Source organism: Enhydra lutris, unplaced genomic scaffold (assembly GCF_002288905.1).
Source record: "Enhydra lutris kenyoni isolate GAN:26980312 unplaced genomic scaffold, ASM228890v2 scaffoldscaffold4, whole genome shotgun sequence".
NCBI classification, from domain to species: domain Eukaryota; kingdom Metazoa; phylum Chordata; class Mammalia; order Carnivora; family Mustelidae; genus Enhydra; species Enhydra lutris.
In genome coordinates, this window is record NW_019154088.1 from 10,575,337 (window position 1) to 10,597,301 (window position 21,965).

The following is a 21,965-nucleotide window of genomic DNA, read 5'->3' on the forward strand; positions in this document are numbered from 1 at the left end:
CAACTCCTAGGGAGCTGTGAGCCTTAACGCCTGGGAAGCCTTCCTTACCACCTGACCTGTATCTCTGTCTTCTCTGCAGGTGAGGCCGCTGCACCAGGCCCATTGCTCTCACGGGAGACCAATGCCCAGGAGGGCCTGCGCTCCCTGCCACATGCCGACGGTTGTCCGTCTCGGCCTCAGTCCTACCAGAACCCCACCACCAGCGCCATGGCCAAGATTTCCCGCAGTGTGTCTGTTGGGGAGAATTTGGGCCTGGCGGCCGAACCTCAGGCTCCTGCTCCCATTCAAGTCTCACCTCTCAGCAAGCTAGCCTTGCCCTGCCGGGCTCACCTGGTCCTGGACATCCCAAAGCCACTGCCCGACCGTCCTACCCTGGCCACGTTCTCACCTGTTACCAAGGGCAGGGCCCCTGGTGAGGCAGAACAGCCTGGCTCCCCAATGGGCCTCACAAAGGCTCACAGTACATCTGAGCGGCGGGCCTGTTTGGGGGAGGGTGGCCCTCCCAAGCCTAGGACAGAGTGCCCAGCTCCACCTAGGCCCAACAGCCCCTGTGCCCAGCAGCTGCCGGTCAGCAGCCTCCTCCGAGGCCCTGAGGACTTGCAGCTCCCACCCCCCGAGAAGACCCCCAGCCCCGTGGAATGCACCAGGCCAGGGGCAGCCCTGAGCCAGGACTCAGGTGTGCACAGCTCCCCAGCTCTCATCTCCTGCCCCATCCTCTTTCTTCTGTCTCTGTTGTCTGCTCTCTGGCTCCATCCCATTTCTGTGCGTCCAGACTCTGGCGTTTTCGTCCTGTCTCTGCTCCTGTCTTGGTCCGTAAGTCACACCCCGATGGTGAGACACTCCTGTCAATCTTCATGACCTCCTTGTGACCTCCTTGCCCCTTCACCACCTTCTGGCTTCTTGTGCTGGGACTGGCCCTCCCCTCAGGACCTTGTTTTCTGTGTGGTGTTGCGGGGCTGGCAGTGTTGGGAAGGAAGGAGGCGAGACAAAGGCAAGCAGAGGGGGTGTGCTCCTGTGGTAGGCCTCTCCTGCTCTCAGGGCCCCTGGGCGGGGGGAGGCCTGAAAGGGCAGCTTCACTGGGCCTCATTGAGTTGTATGTGTCCCCCAACTCCCCAGAACCGGTAGTGAGCCTGGAGGAGTGCGAACAGCTTGTGGCAGAGCTCCAGGGCAATGTGCGCCAGGCTGTGCGGCTCTACCACTTGGTACGTGCTGGGCACCCATCGTGGGGGAGGTAGCACATCAGCAGTGCCAGCTGAGTATCCAGAACAACCACGAGGCTCTTCCACTGATGGGTGGGTAGGGCAAGCAAGAACATCCCGGGCAGAGTAGGCAAGGGGCTTAGAGGCCAGACCAGGCCTCTTGATTGAGCACCTACTGGTCCTCTCTGTCTGGAGACTTCCTCAGACTGGATTGGGGTGGGGGATTGTGGAGAGACCCTATGTCCTGGTTTGCCTGGGACCTGGTTTGTTCTAGGACCATCCCAGTTTATGCCTGTTGTTCCCGTGTAATTATCAACAGTAGCACTTTGCCCACCATAGACACAGTGGACAGTCTAGGAGGGCCTTCTCTGGGGGCAGGCTAGGCCCAGGTGGGCCCCTCCCTTTATATATCCACTGACAGGACGTCTGTCCACTGTCCCTCCGACTCCCTTCCCGGGTCTTGCTGCAGGTGGCTGGCTGCAAGACGCCTTCAGCAGAGCAAAGTCGCATCACCCAGCTCCTCAGAAGCACCTTCTCTTCAGTGCGGCAGGAGCTCGAGGCCCTGGCCGGGGCAGTGTTGTGCAGCCCGGGCGGGAGTCCCGGGGCTGTGGGGGCTGAGCAGACACAGGCCCTCCTAGAGCAATACTCAGAGCTGCTGCTTCGGGCGGTGGAGCGGCGCATGGAACGCAGACTCTAGTTCCAGAATCCCGTTCCAAGTGAATGCCCCCCTGTTCCAGACTGTAGCCCCTGCTCCACTCTCCAAAACCTGGAGGGGATGCTTGGAGTGGATAGCAGGGATCAGTGCTCAGAGGGGAAGCAGCTTTCCCAGCTACTCCTCATGGGGCCCCTGTATTTATTAATTTATTTCCCTAACTGTTGCCTCACTTTCTTGGAACTCCTGCCTCCACAGCCCCTTCAGTGGCTCACGCAGGGTATAGGTCTTGGATCTTCGTCATCTTGGTGCTGTGAGGAGTTGGAGGGCAGCCTGCCCCATCTGGGGGAAATTGGGAAGGGCTGGCCCTCTCTTCTTAGAAGCCATTTGAAATTACTGCAGGGATCAGCTCCCTGGGGGGGAGCACACACAGGGTATTAGGTGGGGTGGAAGTGAAAGGCCGTGTGGTATCAGTGCCCTTCAACCAACAGCGGGAGCTTCACCTCTACCTCCACTTCCCCTCCCACACCAGCTGCACTCCCCTGGCTGCCAGAGCCGGGGCTGTTTTCCCCAGTTCCTGGCAGTTCCCAAAGGCAAAGCCCTCTAGCCCTCCAGGCATTCCCAGCCATCAGGAGGCCGGAGTTGGTATCAAGGCCGGAGCCCCCCACATTCCACTCCCTTTGCCCCCTCTAAGAGAGCCCTAGCATTCTCTCTCTCCCTCTGCCCCCCTTTCTCTCCTGGCCAGAACTTGTGGAGACAGCTGTGGGATGTTGCTGCAGGACAGTAAAGCCCTATGCTGGGCAAACATAGAGCCCTGGCCTCCTTTTCCCAGCCCCTTGGTCTTCCCTGTCTTCCCAACCCTGATCCCCAGCAGGCTGCTAGACCCAGAGGCCACCTTTTCCTTGCATCCTGAGTGATGCCGGTGTTAGAACTTCCCTCATGGTTTACAGGGCACCAGCCCACCTTCTAAGGCCCTTGGCCACAGATGAAGACGGAGTCTATACACACACACACACACACACACACACACACGTTAATTGCTAGAGTACTTGGTTGGCTGACGTGTGCCTGGTTTCCCTTCATGTGCTACTCCTGCTTTACCACCCTGGCTCATGTGGAACCATTAGGGAGCACGAAAAGGACTGGGACACACTAACCCAAATTCTGGATTTTTGGTGTCCACAACCTAGCCAGTATGAGATGGCTCATAGGTTTCTGGTTTGGGTGGAAGGAGCCTCCTCAAAGGCAGTGCTGGGCACCCAGGACGCCCTGGGGACTGGAAGTTGAGGGGAGGCAGAGGCACGTGGGACTGCAGAAGGGGCCAAGAGACACACTGGAAAGGTGGTAGGTGGGACAGGTAAGTGCTAGAGGGGAGGGGTAGATTAGAATCAGAAGGGCAGCTGTTAGGAGTGAGGGGAAGGATATAGGGCACAGCAGGCAGGTAGACTAGGACCAAGTAGTGAGGCTGTTATTGAGTTGGGGTGAAAAACACGTGTCTCTGGGCCCTACTGCTTCCCTCTGCCTTAAGTATGTCAGGGTGGCTTTCCTGAAGATTCAGGTCAGGAAAACCTGTGCTCCCATGGAGAGGCCATGGGGTCCTGCTGGTTCTCTAGGCAGAAACTTAGAAAGAAACTGGTTTCCGTAGAGTGCTCAGCTCCTGTTTGCAACAGCCGGAGTGCACCAGAACAGATGAAGCCTATTTTCTCCCGCCCCACTCTTCGTAGTACCACCACCTGCACAGCCAAAGTGCAGAGAACCGCAGCCAAAGAACCGCACCCCAGCGGGGCTGCTTCTGCCCTGTGGGGTTTAGAAGTTTACTCCACTCCCCCTACCGGCACACTAGCCACAGCCCAGACCAAATAGGGCTCAGGCCTGACCCTCTGGCCTGGGTTCCTCTTGATCCTCAGCCAGCTAGCCCCTCGCTTGAGGGACCTACACTCCCGCTAAGGTTTGTGAGAAGGTGGCTGCCCTTTCCCTACCCCGAGCCGAGCGTCGGGTGGGAGAGGGTCTTGCGGTCGGCCGGCGCCCGTCCCCTTCTGCATGTCTGAGGCCACCGGCAACTGCCGCCCCCCCGCCCCGACCAGATTTGCCCTGACCCAGTTTTGAAACTCCCACCCCCTTATTTATAACTTTTATATTTTGTCCAGACCGTGGCTCTTCCCTCTTCCCCAGGTCTCACGGGGCAGGGGCTGTTTTTAACTCGTCCGTTTGTACTGATGTATGAACTCGTCAATAAACACAATCATTTGTTAACTCCAGGATGCCAGCGAATGGGCCAGGCGGGAGAAGGCGCGACTTTTCACAGGCGGTGGGGTTAGCCGAATCGGGGCGCGCTGAGGGCGGGGGCCCGGGCTCAGCGGCTGGGGGCGGGCCCGGTGGGCGGGGCCTCTCGGGGCGGAGTCTTCAGGGGGCGGACGCGTGGCCTTGCTGCGGCGGCGGCGTGATGGCGGAGGCGGCTTTGGACGCCGTGCGGAGGGAGTTACGAGAATTCCCGGCCGCCGCAAGGGGTGAGTGGGTTTACGCGGAGGCTGCGGCGGCCTCGCCTAGACCGCCTGGCAGCCTCACGACGCGTGCGGGACCTTGGGCATGCGGGGAACCGGGGCTCCGAGTCGGGAGCGCCCTGACCCTCCTGGGCCCCGACACCACGGTTCCCGTGAGTTCGTGTCCTCAAGGAGCGCAGGAGCTCGTGCACCTGACTCGTTGCCGGCCCCTCTCGGATCACTCTTCTGTTCCACCCCTGCCCTCGCCGCAGTGCTTAGTCCTCAGCTCCCCTGCTCCAGTGTCCTCGTGGCTTTCTGGGGTGACTCTTCGCCCTACCCCCAAGGCCCGGGCCAGTCTTCCCCCTGGTGTGTTTCCCACAGTCAGCCCGTCCTGAGTAATGGGGCGGTCTGTTGTTGCCCTTCCCAGCCTTTCCTATCGCTGTCTTAAGGGGGTCGGATGCTCCCTTTCTGAACCCTTTGCTGGAACGCTTTATTCTGGAACAGACTTCTACGAGCTGGTGCAGAGCTTTGGGAGAATTGTAGGCAGCTGTATAAGTAATCATTGGCTTTAACCCTGCTTGTTTTTTTGTTTTTCTCTCTCCTTTTTTTTTTTTTTTTTTTTTTTTTTTTTTTTTTTTTTTTTTTTATTTTTTTTTTTTAATTTGACAGAGAGAAATCACAAGCAGGCAGAGAGGCAGGCAGAGAGAGAGGAGGAAGCAGGCCCTGCTGAGCAGAGAGCCCGATGCGGGGCTCGATCCCAGGACCCTGAGATCATGACCTGAGCCGAAGGCAGCGGCTTAACCCACTGAGCCACCCAGGCGCCCCAATGTTTTTCTCTCTCCTTAATTTCTTCCCTCCCATTTCTGTTTTACCATTAATTAGCAACACGTGCACGTGGCTTAAAAAAAAACCAGATTTATAATGAAAGAATACCTCCCATTTTAGGCTCCAGTTTGCATCCTTCCAGAGATACTCAGTTTATAGCTATACATACACACACGCCTATATAGCTCCTTCTGTATACAAGTGGTAGCCTGCTAAACACAATTTTCTGCACTAAGTATCCTGAAGATCGTCGTATATCCTTCTTTCTCAGTCTTTTTCACTCCTGTGTACTAGTGTGGTAATTCACTGAATCAGCCTAGTATTGATAGGCATTTAGGTCATTTGCAGTGTTTCTTTTCACTAATGTTGCAACGAATATTTTGAGCCCCTCAGTACTAAGCACCTCAATGTGTGAGGCTCTGAACAATATATTTAGAATACGTCACTGAATAAAACAAATTTTTGCCCTGGTGGACCTTACATTCCAGGTGAGGAGACAATCCTAGACACACTAAATGAGTTAATTATACAGTAGAAGGGATGGATTAGAAGATCAGTGTTGTGGGTAAAAAAGTAAAGCAGAATAAGAGGTCTCAGGCCAGGTATTGGGGGGGGCGCAGGTTCCAATTTTAAAAAAGATAGTCATGGTGGGTAAGCCTAGATAAAGCGACATTTGAGCACAGGCTTGACAAAGGGCGGGGAAGGAAGTGAGCTGCTCAGACATCAGAGAAGGGTCTTGCATGTAGAGGGCACTGGGACGGATGCCCTGAGGTGGGACCGTGCCTCGTGTGTTCACGGAACAGTGATAAGGCCAGTGTGGCTGGAGCAGGCTTTCTGCACGTGTGTATTTTGTTGGTTAAAGTTCTAACAGAAGAACTGTTAGACCAAAAGAATTGTTTGAATTCCTTTTGAAATTCTCTCACGTAGAAGCCTCAGCAGGGAGCAGTAGCCATTCTCTACAGGAAGTCTTTTAACTGGAGGTAGTAAAACTGAAATAATTGCAGAAAATACAAAAGGTAAAAAAAAAAAAAAAGAATTTAAGAATAAGATTTAAGAATCTCAGAACAATAGGGAGATTTACAGAGCCCCCCCAAATCACCTTCCCAACGTGCCTGCTTTGATGGGACGGCCTAACTGGGAAGACCCTGGGCCTGTGTCTCCGCCCTCCCCCACTTGCTCCCTTTTCTGCTTGGCAGGTTCCATCTTACCTCTCTAGACAGTGAAGCAATCGCATGTGCCAGCTCTTATCCTTTTCAGTTTTCTTGGGCCTGCGAGGGTCTTCCCACTCCGTTCCAATTTTTGATCTAAAGACATTTACTTTCTGCCCGCAAAGCAAAGATGACTTTGCTTTGGTGTGGAGGCTGACATAAGAGATAGGGAATGACCTCAGAGAGAAAATTAGTGCAGTGGCCGCCCACTGGGGCCAAGACATTCAGGCTAGATCTCACGGATGAAACTAAAAAGTGAAGCCCCGTGTGGTCTCTGTAGAAGCTAGGAAAAAGGCATTCCAGTCTGAGTGAGCAGCAGGAACAAAGTTTGGCTCCACCTGAGAGTGTGGTAAGGGGCTGGCACCAGACAGGAGGAAACCAGACTGGAAAAGTGGGTTGGGCCTGATCATGTATCACCTTGAATGCATGCCAGGACGGACTATAATTTGTAAACCATCAAAGCATTTTTTTTTTAAACGAGGGTTATGACAGGATGAGATTGTATTTTAGGAAGATGACTAGGGCCAGGGTGAGGGGTGCTTTGCGAAGGAGTAGAATTAAGCCAAGGAAACCAGTTAGTTGACTACAGCAAACAGCCAGCGAGGAGATGTTGGAGACTCTGTTTCAACCACTAAGCCAACATTTGCTGAGCACCTGCTGTGTGTTAGGGACCATTCTAGGACCTGGGGATACACCAGCAAGTGAGACTTGTATCCCTGTCCTTGTGGAGCTTACATTCTACTTTAGCAAGAGAGACCAATAAACAGTTTTGCTAAGGGAGGTGCGTAGTATGTTACGTGGTGATGAAAAAAGGAGAGAAAAGAAAAAGGGAAGGGGTGTAGGATTGTTTGGGACAGGTTCCAATTTAAAAGGGTTGCCAGGGAAGGAAGCCTCACTGAAGTGACATTTGAGGACCCAAGGAGGTGGTCTGAATGTAGATAGCAGCAGAGGGGAGGTGGGGGTGGTTGGAGAGACAGGAGGTGGCATCAGTAGAACTTCAGGACCACCCGTAGGGTGACCAGAGTGAGGGAGAAGGAAGAGCTGAGAAGAGCAGGTCTGTGAGTAGTGACGCAGGGCCACTAGAGACATCTGCGCAGGTGGCGTCCTGCTCGACCTGCCTAAATGCACAAGGTAGCATGGGGTGTCCGGGGGTGGTGATGCCGTTGGGTAAGATCAGAAACACAGTTCAGCCCTTAACTCTTCCTCTTAGGGTTTCATGGGGCAGCCAGTCTCCCCAGTTGGGTTGTAATCTTCTTGGGATGACAGTAGGATCCTCCCTTGATACCTCCACATAGGCCAAACCAAGCACTGAGTACATTCTAGGTGCTCAGTGAATATATCACTGGGGGGAGGGTGCTTTCCAGAGTCTCGACTCACCCACACCAGTCTGTGGCCTTGGGGCCTCAGCTCTGCTCATTCTGGAGCTCCCTGCACCACCTGAAATGGCTGCCTGCCCTCATGGCTGCGTGGGGGTTGGGCACTGCAGAATGGGAAAGCCGAGGGGTCACTATATGGGGCTGGACGTGGTCTCGAGGAGGGGTTGGGTTTGGGGCTGAGCAGCAGCCTCCGGCTCTGTGGACTCTGAGGGCTGCATCTTGGTGTATTTGTGGGTGCTTCACACTTTCTCACTTAAAGTTCCCTCTTTCATCAGTTCCTGGTTGTACAGGGTCCCTTGGTCACCAATGGGCATCATCCAGTGGTGACACTGTGCCCCGTAGAGGCAGGGGCAGTAGCTGGGTGCTCTCGTCTTCAGCCCCCCCTCCACCTCTTTTTCTCAGAGCTCAGCGTGCCTCCTGCCGTGCCCTACCTGGACGAGCCCCCGACTCCGCTCCACTTCTACCGCGACTGGGTCTGCCCCAACAGGCCCTGCATCATCCGTAATGCCCTGCGGCACTGGCCAGCTCTGCGGAAGTGGTCCTTCCCCTATCTCAGGTGGGGGCTGCCCTAGGGGGTGTTGGGTGGTACTTAGTGGTATTTGGGTGCAGCTGAAAGTCCTCTCCTCCAGAGCCACAGTGGGCTCCACAGAGGTGAGTGTGGCTGTGACCCCCGATGGCTATGCCGATGCCGTCCGAGGGGACCGCTTTGTGATGCCAGCCGAGCGCCACCTGCCCCTGAGCCACGTGTTGGATGTGCTAGAGGGCCAGGCCCGACACCCGGGGGTCCTCTACGTGCAGAAGCAGTGCTCCAACCTGCCCACCGAGCTGCCCCAGCTGCTGCCTGATCTCGAGTCCCATGTGCCCTGGGCCTCCGAGGCACTGGGTGAGTGAAGATGTCGGCCGGGCAGGGAAGAAATGGGGAGGAAGGAGTCGGCTCTGCTTGTAGCCTTTCCCTTGGGTGATGACTTGGCCCACACTCTTGGTCCCTCAGGGTTGGGTTCTGTGCACTAAACACCCAAGTTTCCAGGCCGTGACTTTGAATTGAACAACTGAACATTGCTATTCTCCTTTGTGCCCCAGGGGAGGAGGCCCCTCTTGGAATTCACCCTCCTCTGTTTTCTCCCTCTGAGTCTCTGGTCCCCCCTCCAGGCTCTGGGCCAGTATCACCATATGGTGGTTATTCCCAGCCTGGCCTTGGAGGACAGCCCCTCCTAACTCGCTCTCTTACCTCCAACCTGCAGGAAAGATGCCTGATGCTGTGAACTTCTGGCTGGGGGAGGCGGCTGCAGTGACGTCTTGTAGGTGTCAAAGGGATACAGAGGTGGGGGAGGAGGGAAGAGGAGACCAAGAGTGGAAGGTTGGGTCTGGATGGAAGTTAGACTGACTATTCTCTCCAGGATTTCTACCCGGATTCTGGGGTTTCGACATGACAGAGGGCCTCCCGATAGCTCAGGCCGGGGAAGGTCCCATGGCACTGGCAGCAGAGGGCATGGTTTCTTCTAGGTCTCTAGAAAGCCCACCAAAGGCCAGATAGGTCAGGGGTGAACTCAGAAGAGCCCTGTTTGCTTGAATTCCCCTCTTGGTAGAGATGAGCCCCGGTGAGCATCAGGTCCCTGGTGGGCCGAGATCGGAAACCCGAATGCTTGCCCAGATCCTCACCATCCCCTTGAGCCTCCCTTGTGCTCTTCTTTTAGACCATCTGTCACATCTGTCTTGGGGGCAGGGCCCTGAATGTTATTTGGCTCCTCCTGTGCCCTGACCCTCATAACCTTGCCCACTGGGCCTTCTTTGCATTGGCAGTACATAAGGACCACTACGAGAACCTCTACTGTGTGGTCTCAGGGGAGAAACGATTCCTGCTACACCCACCCAGCGACCGGCCCTTCATCCCCTATGGTATGGGACTCCACCTGCAGGGGCTGGAGAGCGGGGGGCCAAGGTAGAGGGAGGCCAGTGAGGGCCCTGGGCGGGCTGGTGCACCAGGCCTGAGGTGTGGATGCCGTGTTTCAGTTGTACTCAGGGAGCAAGTGGGAGGAACTGAGAAGCCGCAGCCATTCGAGTGTCCCCACACCTTTCTCTGGTTTCAGAGCTGTACACACCGGCGACCTACCAGCTAACTGAAGAGGACTCCTTTGAGATAGTGGATGAAGAAGCCATGGAGAAGGTGTCTGCCTTGTTCCTGGGCCCTGGGGAGAGGGAAGGGCCAGAGACTGGTCTCTGAGGAGCAGGCACAATGGAGCTGGGGAGATGGCATCTGACTCTGAAAGATCCCTAAGTCGGGGCCCTCCCAGTGCTGAACAGGGCCGGGCTCGTGGGCTTTACCTTTGGACGGGACAGAGCTGCAGGGCCTGGGGTCTTTGGACCTGCTCCCCGGCATCCGTTGTGTCCCCAGGTACCCTGGATCCCACTGGACCCGCTGGCTCCGGATCTGGCCCGGTACCCCAGTTACAGTCAGGCCCGGGCCCTTTGCTGCACAGTGCAGGCCGGTGAGATGCTCTACCTGCCGGCCCTGTGGTTCCACCATGTGCAGCAGTCCCACGGCTGCATTGCGGGTGAGGAGCTGGCCCAGCAGGGCAGCTGGGCGGTGGGTCAGGGTGGCAGGTAGTTCAGAGGGGGACCTTTGTGCAAGGGTCTCCATTTTGTCCACAGTGAACTACTGGTATGACATGGAGTATGACCTTAAGTACAGTTACTTCCAGCTGCTTGACTCCCTTACTAAGGCCTCGGGCCTCGACTGATGGAGCCCTGCTGAACACTGCCTACATTGCCAACTGGGGGAAAAGGTCATGTCCCTCCCTGGCCAGGTCACTTCCAGAGGCAACCCAGAGTCAGTGTGCTGGCTGCTGGCCTAGCTCAGCTTGGGATCAGTGATGGAGGACTTGGGGAAGTGACCTGGAGGTCCAGGAGGTGCCAGACAGGTCTGGGTGTGGGCTCCCAGGAAGTTGCCACACAGGTGAGGCAGCAGCTTGTCCCGGGGGGAGGCGTGGGGCTTCAGGTGTGGTGCCACCTCTCGCTGGCCCCGTGGCCTTGGGCAGCTGATCGCCTCAGAGCACTGGTGTCCTGTCTGTAAGACAGAAGGTTGCTTCCTTCCCCACAGGGTGTTGGGAGGCTCAGAGAGAGCGCCTTAGGGACCATAAGGGCTGGCATGGAGGGAAACGCGCAATAAAAGATGACTGATTTACATGTGCTGAGACTCCCTCTTGAAGGTGCCTTCTATGGTCTGGTGAGGGCTGGAAGGTTCAAGTAAACATTTCAGGGTTACTCAGATGGCGGCTGAAGGCCGGTTTCAGACCTGAGCCTGAGGGGCTCTCAGCTCCCAAGACCCCTCTCTCTGTGATAGCCATCACAGCCACTCTCAGGGCGAGCGCACCTCACTGACTTGGCCCGTGAAGCCGCGCTGAGCTTTACTCTGCCTTGTTGGCTGTCCTTCGGCTCCAGGGCAGCTGGTGGGGTTTGGAGCCCCCAGGGACACTCCTGCTTCTCCCACAACAAGGACAGGTAGGGGACAGAAACCCCTGCCCCCCACCTCCGCAGGGGTCCCTGCACTCAGACCCCCTCCCTCCCTGCAGCCACCCAGACCTGGAAGAGCCCCCATCCCTGAATGCCACCCGGAGGCCTCATCATCCTGGCCACCCGGCTCCAAGGGCGGAGGCAGCCATTCGAGGCTTGGGAAGGCTGCATGGAGTAAACCACACCCCTGCTGGGTTGTGACGGGCCTGAGGCACTGAGGTTGGCCAAGTGCTTCAGTCAGGACCGGGCATTCCTGTCCTACTGGCACTGAAGGTTGTGAAAGACCCTGTGACAGGGGACGAGGCTCTTCCACTCGCTGCTGCCCCGGGCCCGCTCCCTGCTCTCTAGACATCAGTGGCCCTTCTAGGTGCGGGCACGAGAGCAGGGGTGGGTGGGGTTGGCGCTGATTGCGATGGCTGGAGGGAACGGGTCTTCATGGGTGGTAGGCCCCCATCACGGGGGGGTCTGAGTCCGCATAGGTTTAAGGTCCCTCGTTTCCTTGGCGGGTGGCTTGTCCTGGAGTGGGTGTGAGGCTTGGGTGGAGTGGAAGCAGTTGGGAGGGATCAGGGAGGAGCTTGGGGCCAGCTGGTACATCACTGGCTCTGGGTTAAAAAGCCAGCAGTCCTCGGTCCTGCATCCACTGCCTGCCATTTGTGGCCCTTGAGAACAGCCAGCCTCATGGCTCTGGTAAGACCTGTTAGGGCGCTAGGCCCTTACTCTGACCCTTGGTCCTCCTGGGGCCTGGTTAATACTATTTCTTCTTTAATTTTTATTTATTTATTTATTTATTTATAATTTTTAAAGATTTGTTGATGTGAGAGAGAGTAGCATGTGGAGCCGGGGCTGGAGAGGGTGCAGAAGGAGAGAATCTCCAGCTGACTCCCCGCTGAGCTCGGAGCCTGATGCGTGGGGCCCGACTTGTGGGGGCCCGTGGCTGGTCCTCACCTGAGCTGAAAGAAAGAGTTGGATGCTTAACTGAGTCACCCAGGTGCCTCCAGCCTTAATGCTATTTCTTACTGGGAGCTGTGGGTGTCTCCAGGTGTGGAGAAGGGAGTCGGTGGGGGATGCCAGTGTCGGATGAAGGTGTTCTGCCCTAGCGATGGGCTCCAGGCAGAGTTCCCTGGCCCTGTGGGTTTGGGCCCTGAGAACCCAGGCTCCCAGGAAGTGGGTTCTCCCAGGCTTGGACCGTGGGGGCTCCAGGGTGGACACTGACAGATGTGTTTCCCCAGCTCTGCTCCTGGACTGCATCCTTCAGGACCCTTCTGAGGCCAAAAGGAATAGCCGGTACAGGCTTCCCTGGCACACTTGCCGTGGTTTATATCCCCAGGTCCACGTTCATGGGTTTGGATGGACCCACCTGGGGACCCTCTTTCGCCCAGCCCCGTAGCCTCTGGAGGACTTGAAAACCTGTGGGACGTGGGAGCTGCTAACTGCTGTTCCTACTCAAGCAGAGGGTCCATTTCCAGAAATGATTCCTGGCCAGGGGTGGAGAGGCTGTCTGAAAACCAAGTCTGTGTTCTTCATTTCTGTTTCTCCAAATAGAGGGTTTGCTTACCTGGAGCATGCCTCCATTTAGCTGCTTAACTAGGGGAGTGGCCCCACCAGGGGGCCCAAGGCCAGGCTGGGTCTTAACATGCTTCTTCCCCTCTCTCTGGAGCCTCCTATTCCCCCAGGCCTCCTGCTACCCAAGGCCAGCCTCCAGGCCACTTAGTAGGGGTTAGCTGGGATGTGTTAGCTGTGGGGTCAAGAGACTGGAAGACACTATAGCAGGAACTGGAAGCAGGTGAGTGTGGGATAGAGAGCTTGAGTTGAGCCACCCTGGTCTATCCTGGCCCTGGACCTCACGCAAGTGACTAGCCTTTCTGTGCTTCTGTTTCCTTGTGGGACTGGTTATAATAAGTAGTCCCTACACGTAGGGCGGTTGTGTGATTAAACAAATGAATATACATAAAGCCCTTGGACCAGCACCGGCCCCAAGTGTTGTGTAAGTGTTGGTAGGTAGCTGCTACCATAGCCGCCTTCCCTTTCAGGGCTCTGATGGGGTGCAGAGCAGCCGTGTGGCTGGGCAGGGCCAGTCCCTTTGGGTCATGATTAGTCTTGGAGGGGTCACCCTGGCCTCTTCTTTGACCCTCGTCTCCTTTGGGCACAGCAGCCTGCAGCAAGCCTGTCCTCTCCCCACTCTGCAGGCAAAGATTCCTGGGACCTGCTTGCTCACCGTTCGTGTCCTGCAGGCCCGTGACCTGCCCTCGAAGGATCTAGGTGAGTGTTGGGCCCAGGGAGGACAGTGGCATTGTAGCTGGGTTCACAGTGGGACAGGGCCAGTGGGAAGACTCCAGGGCTGGGGGTGCAGGAAGTCCAAGAGGGTGCCAAGAGGAGGTACTAGGTCGAATGTCAGGTAGGCCCTCAGCCTCTCCTCCTGCCTCCTGACCCAGCCCCATTCCATGGGTCTTGGCCTCCGGGGGCTGCTTGTGATGGAAGGTCATGGACTCTGGGCAGCTGGGCTGGGTTGGACTCTTGGCCATTAGCAGGCACTTGTTCCCCCTTCCCACAGTGACCCCCTCTGACTGCTATGTGAGTCTGTGGCTGCCCACAGCCTCTAGCCACAGGCTCCAGACACGCACGGTCAAGAACAGCAGAAACCCCATCTGGAATCAGAGCTTTCGCTTTCGAATCCACAGCCAGCTCAAGGTGGGCCCACTGTCCCTGCCAGCCCTCGTTCCACGCTCTGACCCGCTCACCTTCCTACTCCACTCCTCCTTCCTGCAGCTGCTCACTCTCTTCCTTTCCAGAATGTCTTGCAGCTGCAAGTCTTTGACCAGGACCTTCTGACCAGTGATGACCCCATGTTGTCAGTGCTGTTTGACTTGGGGACTTTGCAGGCTGGGGACTTTCGCCGAGAGAGCTTCTCACTGAACCCTCAGGCAAGGCTGTGCACAGGGTAGCGGTGGGGTTCCGCCCAGGGAGGAGAGCTGATTTGGAGGAGAGCTGGGCACATGGCTCTCTTCTCCAGTGAGTGGTCTAGGCTCCCTGGCATTTCAAAGGCCATAGTCAGCCAGGACCTGCTGTCACTGAGGAACAGTTCCATCTCCGGCCCTCTTTCTTGGCCCTTAAGCCAAGAACAGCTTTCTAGGAGCCCCCCAGAGAAGGTGGACAGAGCAACTTGGAGATGGACATTGGTTCTCCCCACCTTTGGGGCCCGAGGAGCCCCAGCTGGCATCTGCATTAAAATCTATACACACACTCCTCTCCCTTTCTGACTTGCCCCTTTATTTCTCCAGGGTGAGGAGCGGCTAGAAGTTGAATTTCGGCTGCAGAGACTGTGAGTCAGGAGCGATGGGGTGATTCCTGGGTGGGAGTGTTTCTTTTGGGGGAAGGACAGAGCCCAGCACATGCAGAGCTGACACCTTTCCCTGGGAGACGTCCAGTGATGGTGGGGGGATGTCTTGTCCTCCTTGAAGGGTGAGAACCTGGAAAGCTGGGCTTACACTGAGGGTCAATGGGGGCTCTTTCCAGGACAGACTGTGCTGAGCAGCTCGTCAGTAATGGCATCCTGGTGGTGAGTGCAGAACCCCTCCCTCAGGCCCTCTTTCCTGGGTCCGAAGCTTGGGCCCCCATTGGGGACTCGGGTTGAGCTGAGTTGGGGAGGCCGTGGGATTTCAGTTCTTCAAGAGACTACAAGCTCAAGCACATGTTTGGTGACTCGGGGCCAATGTAATAAGGTGCTGAGGACCAAAACCAGGGTACTGGGAGGGTGGGGGCCTCTAGCAGGGAGGGGGTCGAGTCTAAGGGGCTTTCTTAATGACTCAGGCCCGGGAGCTCTCCTGCTTGCATGTTCGACTGGAGGAGGCAGGGGATCAGAAACGTGAGTCTCTACCTACTAGGATAGCCCCCAGCCCTCTGTCCTTGTCTTCCCCTTTCTAAGAGGACCCTGGAAGAGACCTTCCATTAGCTGCCCTCAGCTCTCATAGACAGCAGTAGAGGTGAGGGACAGATCCATGCTGGGGCTCCCCAGGACTTGAGTGTGTCCCTTAGTCCGCAGAGGGGGTATGGTGGGGGCCCCATCGCCCAGCCTGGTCCTGTGCCAGTCTTCCCTTGCGGTGGGGGGATGGAAGTGGCCCTCAGGCCCCTTACGCAAGACAGCCTTGGGCCTCTGAGGGCCAAGATCTCACTTGCAGCATCTCTGCTCTGGTTCCTGTTTCCAGAGTCTGAGGGCAGAGTTCAGCTTGTGGTTCCTGGGTCCTGTGAGGGTCAACAGGAGGCCTCTGTAGGTGCTGGCCCCGTCTGCTTCCATTGCCCGGCCTGCTGGGAGCAGGAGCTGGGTATTCTTCTGCAGGTAGTGTGTGGCTCCCTCATATGGGGCAGGGCCTGCGGGGTCTTCCTCCCTCCTTCCCTCCCTGCTTGCTCCTAGCCGGCCCCTCTGCTCGTGCTGAGCCCCTGGCCCCATCACTCTCTAGCAGAATCAGTATCCTGAGAAGAGGGTGGGGTCGATGGCCTCCTCCCCCTCTTCCAGCTGCTTTGTTACTCCCTGGGGGCAATGGGCGAGGTCCTTGCTGGAACCAAAGGGTCTTCTGAGGTCTTCTTTCATCTCCCCTGCAGGGTGCCCCTCGAGAGCAACTGAAGGTGCCCCTAAGTGCCTTGCCCTCCGGCCAAGTAGTGAGGCTTGTCTTCCCTACATCCCAGGTACTTGATCACCAGAGGAAGAATGCCAGGAGCATGGGCCGGGCCCTAGGCTTGCGGGGCTGGCCCACTGTAGTAGGAGCTGCGGGCTTTGGGCCAGGCTCTGGGGAGAGGGGTCTTCTGAGCAGCCCTGCCTTCAAGCCTCAGGCCTTGCCCCCGTGGAGATGGCTGGAGGCCCAAGGGAACACAGGGGGCATCATAGGGTGTGACTTGGGCTGGGGTGAAAGAAATGTGGTGGCCGACTTTTGTGACTGGTGTTTATGGTTTCCAGGAGCCCCTGATGAGGGTGGAGCTGAGAAAAGAAGGGTGAGAGCTGGCTGGGAGAGGGCGGGGGTGGGGGGGTTACCTAAGCTTGAGACTGAGGCAGAGAGAGCGCAAGGGAGCTGCCAGAGAGAAATCACGCTCCCTTTGGGTGGCAGCTGTTGTGGGTGGACCTTAGCTAACCTTCATGAGACAAGAGGAGTCCCCCAACCTGGGCCCTTCCTCACACACCTGGAAGACTAGCTTTTCACCTTGAAGAGGTGGGAGCACTGTTTCTTATCTCTTGGAGTCATTTTTGGGTGGGCAAAGGAGCAAAGCTCAGGGTGGGGGGAGTAGATCTGTGGTGGTGGGACCCACCCAGGGGCCTCCATGCAGCCTGGGACCCCAGCATTTCTGGTCCTGCGAATCCACTTTGTTGCCTTCCTGTGGTCCTGTAGGGGTCCGAGTCCACCTTTTCCCCCTCACAGCCATACACCTCATGCTTCAGGCCAGGCAGGGGTGAGGGCTGGGGAGAGGGGTGAGAGTTGGCAGTGGGTTTCTCAGGGGAGGCAGACCCAGCTTCCTTGTCTGTGACAAGGCGGGGAGCTGCCTCCTAGCCCCTTCCTTACCCCCCTAGACCGAGGGAGCTGGCGGTGCGGCTGGGCTGTGGCCTCTGTGCGGAGGAGCAGGCCTTCCTGAGCAGGAGGAAGCAGCTGGTGGCCAGAGCCCTAAAGCAGGCCCTGCAGCTGGATGATGACCTGCAGGAGGACGAGGTCTGTGGGCCATGTGTACTGGGCAGGCTGGGCGGGCGCAGAGCCGAGGGCTTGTTTCTTCAGCAGAGCAGAACTCGGCCCACCTCCTGTGTGCCTGCCCCTGCGCTGCTTCCCTATCAACGCAGCAGAGCATCGCACCGGGCACCTGGAGCTGTAAACCGCTTTCCTTCTCCTTGTTTCTTGATTCTCGGCCTGGTCCAGGTTTTGGGACTTGGGTCTAATCTGCCCAATCAGTGGGACATGCAGCCTGAGGGCTGCCTGTGGGCCTGGGGGAGCCCCTGGAGGCTCACATCAGCTTGGGGCATCTGCTGTCAAGAGGGAAAGGGGTGGCTGTGTGGGATACTTTTGAGGTGGCTGTGGGGCTTCCACAAAGTGGTCACCAGACTCCTCAGGGGCTAGGGGTGAGGAGGTGAGGCCTGGAACTTGTCCAGTTGTACTGGAGTTCTTAAAACCAGATAAATCCAATCCTTGAGAGGCTACTTCTGATTAGATCCTCCTCAGCAGGGCTGCCTGACCAGAACTGGTTCCAAGAGCCTGGCTCAGGTCTTGACTGGCCTGGCCATGCTCTCTTCCAGGTCCCCGTGGTCGCTGTCATGGCCACCGGCGGTGGGATCCGGGCAATGTTGTCCCTCTACGGGCAGCTGGCTGGACTGAGGGAGCTGGGGCTCTTGGATTGTGTCTGCTACATCACAGGGGCCTCAGGCTCCACCTGGTGAGCTGGTGGCAGGTGCAGTGCAGGAGTTGGGGGGTGGGGGGGCTCTTCTAGAGAGAGAAGGGAGAAAGGATGTGCTGGAGGGAGACCCGTGTAGCGGGACTGTTGGAAGGTGCCTGCTGGACTGGGATAGAGAGCGCACGGTGTGCAGTGACCCCCTGGCTTTGGCTTTTCCCAGGGCTTTGACCAACCTCTATGAGGACCCAGAATGGTCTCAGAAGGACCTGGCGGGACCCACCGAGTCCCTGAAGACACAGGTGACCAAGAGCAAGTTGGGCGTGCTTGCCCCCAGCCAGCTACAGCGGTACCGGCAGGAACTGGCCGAGCGGGCCCGCCTGGGCCACCCATCCTGCTTCACCAACCTGTGGGCCCTCATCAATGAGGGCCTGCTGCACGAGGAGGTGAGGGGAGGGGCATGGCCAGGGCACAGCTGGGAGATGGGGAGCGGCCCCGGGCAGCAGGGCGGGCAAAGGTCTCGGGCCCCAGAAAGCCACAGCTTGAGGCTCGAATCCTCTCCTTCCACCAGCCCTGTGACCGCACACTCTCAGACCAGCGGGAGGCCCTGAGTCGAGGCCAGAACCCTCTGCCCATCTACTGTGCCCTTAACACCAAGGAGAAGGGCCTGACCACCTTTGAATTTGGAGGTGAGCAGTGAGAGTGGCGCCCTCGTGGCCAGCAGGGTTGGCCAGCAGGGTTGCGGGGGGAGCTGGGCCTGTGTGTTGAAGGTGGGTGTTTCGATCCCCCCCTTCAGGGCCAGGTCTCACGCTTGCCAGAGACTGTCATCCTACCAGAGTCACTCATGCGCAGGGTGCCTGCAACCAGTCTGAGCCTCTGGGTCACCAGGCTGCCCCGATGTGAAGGCTGTGGTGTTGGAGGGTACAGGGGTTCTGATCCCCACGGTGAGGCTGTGTCATCTCCCACAGAGTGGTGCGAGTTCTCCCCGTATGAGGTTGGCTTTCCCAAGTATGGTGCCTTCATCCCCTCTGAGCTCTTCGGCTCTGAGTTCTTCATGGGGCGCCTGACCAAGCAGCTTCCTGAGTCCCGAATCTGCTTCCTCGAAGGTGAGGGTGGGGCCTGGCAGGTTTGGGAAGCTGGGGTAGTGGGGAGAAGGGGCCCAGGGCAGATGGCAAGCCTCCACCTCTCGGCTCAGTCACGGGGCCGTTTCCTGGTCTAGGTTGTGATGGGGCGGGGGACTGTCGCCCTTGTGTCCCTCTCTCAGGTATCTGGAGCAATCTGTATGCAGCCAACCTCCAGGACAGCTTATACTGGGCCTCAGAGCCCAGCCAGTTCTGGGACCGCTGGGCACAGGATCAGGCCAGCCGGGGTAGGTGCCTGGGCTTCTTGGAAGGAGCTGGAGACGTAGCCACTGGGGTGGCGGGGGCATGGTGGGCTGGCCTTTGGGAGTCCATGGAAACTGGGGTAAAATTTCAGGGGTCCCCATTTCCTAAAAGACGTTCTACTTTCCCCTTTCTTGACTGCAGACAAGGAGCAGGTCCCTCTTCTGAAGATAGAAGAGCCTCCCATGGGGACCGGAAGGATTGCAGAGTTTTTCACTGACCTTCTGACACGGCGCCCACTGGCCCAGGCCACCCATAATTTCCTGCGTGGCCTCCATTTCCATAAGGACTATTTCCATGATCCTTACTTTTCCACCTGGAAAGGTATCTTCTCTCCCTGGTCCCAGCTCTCCAAGGTCTGCCCATGGCCACCTGGGCCTTGACTCTCTGGTCCAGACATCGACACCCTCCGACCCCTGGGCCGCAAGCTTCTTGAGCTTAGTTCGCTGGGCTGCCTAGACCAGCAAGCTTTTTTCCTCTCCTTATTTTGGGAACCAGGGCCCCTCTGGGGAGGTTGGTCTTGGGAAGTGGCAGGGCGACTCCGGCAGGAAAGCTCAGGGACCAGAGGACAGAGTCGGCTTCTACCAGCAGCACAGAGCTAGCATTAGGCTCAAGGGGTCTGGTGCCCTTAGCACCATTGACAGCTGCTTTTCCACCCCATCCCCTTAATCATTCCAGCCACCAAACTGGATGGGTTCCCCAACCAGCTGACACCTGCTGAACCTCACCTTTGTCTGCTGGATGTTGGCTACCTTATCAACACCAGCTTCCCACCCCTTCTGCGGCCCACACGGGATGTGGACCTCGTCCTGTCGCTGGATTACAACCTCGAAGGAGCCTTTCAGGTGGGCTGGGGGGCAGGTGTGGGAGAGAGTGGTGACAACAGGCCTGGCCTGACATTCTGGCTCCTGCCTCCAGGGACATCTACCTTAAAGTCCAGTATCTGGTCCTAGTTCCCTTAGGGGCTGAGATGGAGACACCATGTGAATGGCGTTCCGTGAATTCTGGATCCTATGATTTTACCACCAGGGGAAGTTAGAGTGACAGGGAGAGGTTTTTAAGTGTATCTTACCTTTGGGACCCCTTTGGGTCCCCTGCCACCCACCATTTGGTCCTGAACCTTGGGAACCCTCTGATGTCAGTTTTCATTCGTCCAGTAAAGTTTCTGGGAGTTGTTAGCAGCCCCTCACAGTGGAGCTCAGTGTTCAAGCACTTTCCAAAGTCTGGCCTGGTCCTGGGGGTCTGCCTGGGTTGGATTTGGCATCTGGGCACCTAGTCCCAGGGGTCTCAGCTGACCTCCCCGTTCAGCTGGCCCGGCCTTGGAGACACTGGGGAGAACCACAGGACCCGCCCTCTGACCCCCTTCTTCCTGCCGTGCAGCAGCTGCAGCTTCTGGGCCGGCTGTGTGGGGAGCAGGGCATCCCATTCCCGCCCATCTCGCCCAGCCCTGAGGAACAGCACCAGCCTCGTGAGTGCCACTTGTTCCTAGACCCAGACTGCCCCGATGCCCCGGCGGTGCTGCACTTCCCTCTGGTGGATGACTCCTTCCGGGAGTATTCGGCCCCGGGTGAGCCTCCAGCCCCTTGTCCCCCTGGCCCGGACTTCATGCCTCTCCCCGGGGGACCCCCAGCCTCAGCTCCACAACCTCCCCCAGGCATCCCACGGACCCCAGCAGAGAAGGCGGCTGGGGAGGTGAACCTGTCTCCCTCCGACTCTCCCTACCACTACTCGAAGCTGACCTACAGCCTGGAGGACGCGGACAAGCTGCTCCGCCTGACCCACTACAACATCTGCAACAACCGGGAACAGCTGCTGGAGGCCCTGCGGGGTGCCATGCTGCGGAGGCGACAGCGCCGGCACCACCAACCCCAGTGAGGGCGCGGGGGGCGGGCTCAGGGCTTCCCCCCGCCCCCCCTCGGGCCCCTCAGACTCGCACCCAGGAGACCCTGGTGGACAGGAAGAGTTGGGGCAGACACTCCTTACCCAGGGTTCCAGAGCCCCTGGGGCCTAGAGGGCCTAGCCACGGCCCCCTTGCCCTCCGAGGGGCTTCGCCAGGCCATGTGCCCAGCACCACCCTGACCGGGCCCCACAGCCACCAGCAGCCTTGTCCCCTACATGGGCTGGGAGCCTGAGCGGCTTAGAAGGGCTGGGCCTGGTCTCCTCAGGCCAGAGATGGCTCCCTCTTCAAGCAAAGAGAACATTTAGAGGGCCTGTGGTCACCCGAGGTAGACATGGGGGACAATGGCTTGAGCCCAGAGCGGTATGGATCCTAGTTGTGGAAGTGCTTAAAGCCCTGGTCCCCTCTCCCCTTGCTCCCTTGAGTAACTGTACTGTGTAAAATAGAGCGGTTTATATATCACAGAGACTCATATAAATGTGAGGTGGGAACAGGTGACATCATGCCAGGCTCGTGGTTACACGTAACAAGGACTGGTTTGAAAAAGCTCTTGCCAGACCCCATCCAGAGCTAGTGAATAGGTGCATCTGGACTTCCCCTAAGGAGACCACATGTGCCCTCTTGGGGCCACCCTTTCTAAGCAGTGGGGAGGCCTGTTTGGCCCGGGGGGTTCAGCTGTGGGAACCCTGGCCCTGCGCAGGTGAGTGGACACACAGGCAGTGGCAGCTGGCACCCCTGTCCTCCTCCCCCCGTCAGACGGCTGCTTCGGGTCCCACAGCAGGGGTGGCCACACCTGCGATCAGAGGAGCCACGGGAACGACAGAGTGACCTCCTACAGCAAGCTGTGTGGTCTTGGGTGAGGGCTGCCTCTTTTTTTTTTTTTTTTTTTTAAAGATTTTATTTGTTTGACAGATCACAGGTAGGCAGACAGGCAGGCAGAGAGGAGGAAGCAGGCTCCCCGCTGAGCAGAGAGCCCGATGCGGGGCTCGATCCCAGGACCCTGAGATCATGACCCGAGCCGAAGGCAGAGGCTTTAACCCACTGAGCCACCCAGGTGCCCCGAGGGCTGCCTCTTAACA

At 57.7% G+C, this 21,965-nt stretch overlaps 3 protein-coding genes across 9 annotated transcripts in view; all 3 read left to right on the top strand.

Moving 5' to 3' along the window:
- Positions 1-4,093, top strand: part of LOC111160307 (mitogen-activated protein kinase binding protein 1) — a 51,587-nt gene extending 47,494 nt beyond the window's left edge. For 3 of the 6 annotated variants that reach the window (XM_022523302.1, XM_022523320.1, XM_022523330.1), the window contains 3 exons: positions 80-676; positions 1,117-1,202; positions 1,669-4,093. In XM_022523302.1, coding sequence (XP_022379010.1) covers positions 80-676; positions 1,117-1,202; positions 1,669-1,896 — 911 coding nt within the window. In that variant the 3' untranslated portion in view covers positions 1,897-4,093. The remainder of the gene's footprint in view (positions 1-79; positions 677-1,116; positions 1,203-1,668) is intronic. The other 3 variants (XM_022523290.1, XM_022523311.1, XM_022523338.1) reach the window with 2 other exon arrangements.
- Positions 4,094-4,294: 201 nt separating this feature from the next.
- Positions 4,295-9,683, top strand: LOC111159662 (jumonji domain containing 7). The gene is made up of 5 exons (XM_022522215.1): positions 4,295-4,358; positions 8,143-8,296; positions 8,370-8,623; positions 8,982-9,038; positions 9,541-9,683. Exons 1-5 carry the CDS (start codon positions 4,295-4,297, stop codon positions 9,681-9,683), a joined length of 672 nt encoding a protein of 223 aa, XP_022377923.1.
- On the top strand, positions 4,295-21,753 carry LOC111162039 (cytosolic phospholipase A2 beta-like). Of its 2 annotated transcripts, XM_022526214.1 has the most exons (26): positions 4,295-4,358; positions 8,143-8,296; positions 8,370-8,623; positions 8,982-9,038; positions 9,541-9,636; positions 9,828-9,904; positions 10,133-10,292; positions 13,437-13,509; positions 13,802-13,938; positions 14,040-14,171; positions 14,529-14,569; positions 14,764-14,806; positions 15,058-15,112; positions 15,453-15,583; positions 15,847-15,930; positions 16,199-16,233; positions 16,805-16,940; positions 17,516-17,652; positions 17,831-18,053; positions 18,179-18,296; positions 18,576-18,713; positions 18,872-18,976; positions 19,134-19,313; positions 19,668-19,834; positions 20,370-20,556; positions 20,644-21,753. In XM_022526214.1, exons 6-26 carry the CDS (start codon positions 9,885-9,887, stop codon positions 20,862-20,864), a joined length of 2,523 nt encoding a protein of 840 aa, XP_022381922.1. In that variant the 5' UTR covers positions 4,295-4,358; positions 8,143-8,296; positions 8,370-8,623; positions 8,982-9,038; positions 9,541-9,636; positions 9,828-9,884; the 3' UTR covers positions 20,865-21,753. The 2 variants fall into 2 exon arrangements, with proteins under 2 accessions (XP_022381922.1, XP_022381932.1); XM_022526224.1 differs by lacking the exons at positions 4,295-4,358; positions 8,143-8,296; positions 8,370-8,623; ... (2 more) ...; positions 9,828-9,904; positions 10,133-10,292 and adding an exon at positions 11,929-11,937.
- Positions 21,754-21,965: the final 212 nt, after the last annotated feature.